At 44.5% G+C, this 2,272-nt stretch overlaps 1 protein-coding gene across 1 annotated transcript; it reads right to left on the bottom strand.

The window, feature by feature from the left end:
- Positions 1 to 534: 534 nt before the first annotated feature.
- Positions 535 to 1,653, bottom strand: KCNJ1 (potassium inwardly rectifying channel subfamily J member 1; the record flags this gene model as incomplete). The annotated part of the gene is made up of 1 exon (XM_079708938.1): positions 535 to 1,653. The coding sequence occupies one exon, from the start codon at positions 1,651 to 1,653 to the stop codon at positions 535 to 537; it is 1,119 nt and encodes a 372-aa protein (XP_079565064.1).
- Positions 1,654 to 2,272: the final 619 nt, after the last annotated feature.

The raw sequence follows: 2,272 nt of genomic DNA, 5'->3' as shown, positions 1-2,272 counted from the left end.
ACAAATGTTCACTGTGCATCCGTCTTTTCTTATTACTTTGATTGGTTCATCTCCCCCAATTCAGGAGACAATTTTTCCTTTGATACAAGCCAATGTTAAAATAAACGTGGCTTCTTTCTTATCAGTAGAACCAAAATAAGAATATCGTTTTTCCCTGATCCTATCTAAAGCTTATATCTTCTTTGGGAAGACTCTTTAAAAGATCTCATTTGGTCTGCCCATGAGGCTTTCAATGATTTTTGTCTGTTCCCATCAACACTGCATGATTTCAAATAATCCTATTCAAGATTTTATGTGAGCTGCTATGGCTCCCATATTCCAGTTTCCTATAAACCCATTTCATGTTCTCATGCAGTTGCCTTGTAGAGCTATATGTCTTGTAGGATCATGGTTATGGGGCTCAGGGACATTGTGCAGGGAGATTTTAAAGGCTCTGGTCCCACTGTCATACCCCCAAATTCTTGATTGCTCCATAATGTTTCTAGTCACTAGGTATCTTCGAGATTTTGCTCTACTCGTGTTGAAAAGCCACTGTTACATTTTGGTGTCGTCTGTTTCACTGACTTCGGACAAGATGAAGTTGGGGTTGTCATAGCCTCTCTTCATCCTGGCTTGAGCATGTTTCTCATTATAAAGGCACATGGCACAGTGAGGCGTCTCCACTTCCACTGTTTTGCTAAAGTTATGGAAATCTACTCGGTATTTCCCTTCCTTGGTCTTGGACACTATGGGAGCAAAACGATAGCCCCAGAGCACCTCTTCTGGGACATAGGATGTCCGGACTTGACAGGTAGCACTGGTTGATTCCACTGTGCCATCTAAAAACACCACTAATTCAAAGTCCTGCTGGGGAAGGGTTTCTGCTGCCATGTGGAAGAAGGGGCTAGTGTGGTCAATGACATGGTAAATTGTCAGTGGGGAGATGAAAAATAAATTTTCATTCCCTGCGTCAACCACAAAGTTGATATTGATCTGATCCAAAATAATGGTCTCTCCTTCAGGAGTGATGGTGGTCTTCAGAAGCTTTCCGTATATGTGACTGCCAATAAGGAGGCTCTTCCGAAGATTAGCCACTCGGATCAAGAGACAGAGCTTCCCACCCCGCTTACTGATCACTGCATTCTTGCTGAAAGTAATGGTCTTGGCACGTTTTTTGGGTCGGGAGATCTTGGCTAAAATGGCACCACACATGAAAGAATTGATGATGACTCCAAGGATAGACTGGAAGATAAGCAGAAAAATGGCAGTGCCACACTGTTCCGTCACACACCTGAATCCATAGCCAATGGTCACTTGTGTTTCCAGAGAAAACAGAAAAGCTGAGGTCAGGCCATTAATGTGCTCCACACAAGGGGTGTGGTTGGTGGAAGGATGGAACTCAGGGAGATCTTTGTGAATGTAGGCGACCGCATACCACAGGAGGCCAAAGAAGAACCAGCTCCCCAAGAAGACTGTGATGAAGATGGTCATTTTGTATCTCCACTTGAGGTCCAGCACAGTCGTCCAGATGTCCACAAAGAATATCAGCCTCGACTGTGCCTCTACGTTGCCAAATTCGATGTTACACCTTCCATCTTTGGAGACCAGCCTTGCTCTTCGTGCAGGACGCCCAAGAAAGTGAGTGACAAACCATTTCTGAAGATGTTTGAACATTCTTTCTGTCAACACCCGACCTGAAATCACATCAAAGAAAAACAAAACGGAACTAAATTATGTGTATAACACTAGTGAACTAAGTGACTCACATAAAGAGCTAACTGTCTATGAAACTTCCATTCAATACGATCTGGGTGAATGATCGCTTGGGCAAGCTGACAACATTGTTCTGGATACCATAATGCTATCGTCAGTAGAAAATTTCTACTACAAGACCATATTGCTTAAAGATAAAGAGAAAAGGGCTTCCCTAGTGGCACAGTGGTTAAGAGTCCGCCTGCTGATTCAGGAGACACGGGTTCGTGCCCCGGTCCGGGAAGATCCCACATGCCGCGGAGCGGCTGGCCCCGTGAGCCATGGTCGCTGAGCCTGCGCATCCGGAGCCTGTGCTCCACAACGGGAGAGGCCCGCGTACTGCAAAAAAAAAAAAAAAAAAAAAAAATAGAGAAAGAGAAAAAATAATTACAGGGGGATAGAAATGTAAAGGAAGCTGAGAGAGCATACATCCATGTGTTTTCTGACCTTAGTCACACCCAACCTTAAAAATGTCTGTGATAACGCAGACACAGAGAACAGACTTGTGGTTGCCAAGGGGAAGGGAAGTGGGGGAGGGATG

Source organism: Hyperoodon ampullatus (genome assembly GCF_949752795.1).
Source record: "Hyperoodon ampullatus genome assembly, chromosome: 7".
NCBI lineage: Eukaryota > Metazoa > Chordata > Mammalia > Artiodactyla > Ziphiidae > Hyperoodon > Hyperoodon ampullatus.
This window is presented reverse-complemented; position numbering and strand designations above follow the sequence as displayed.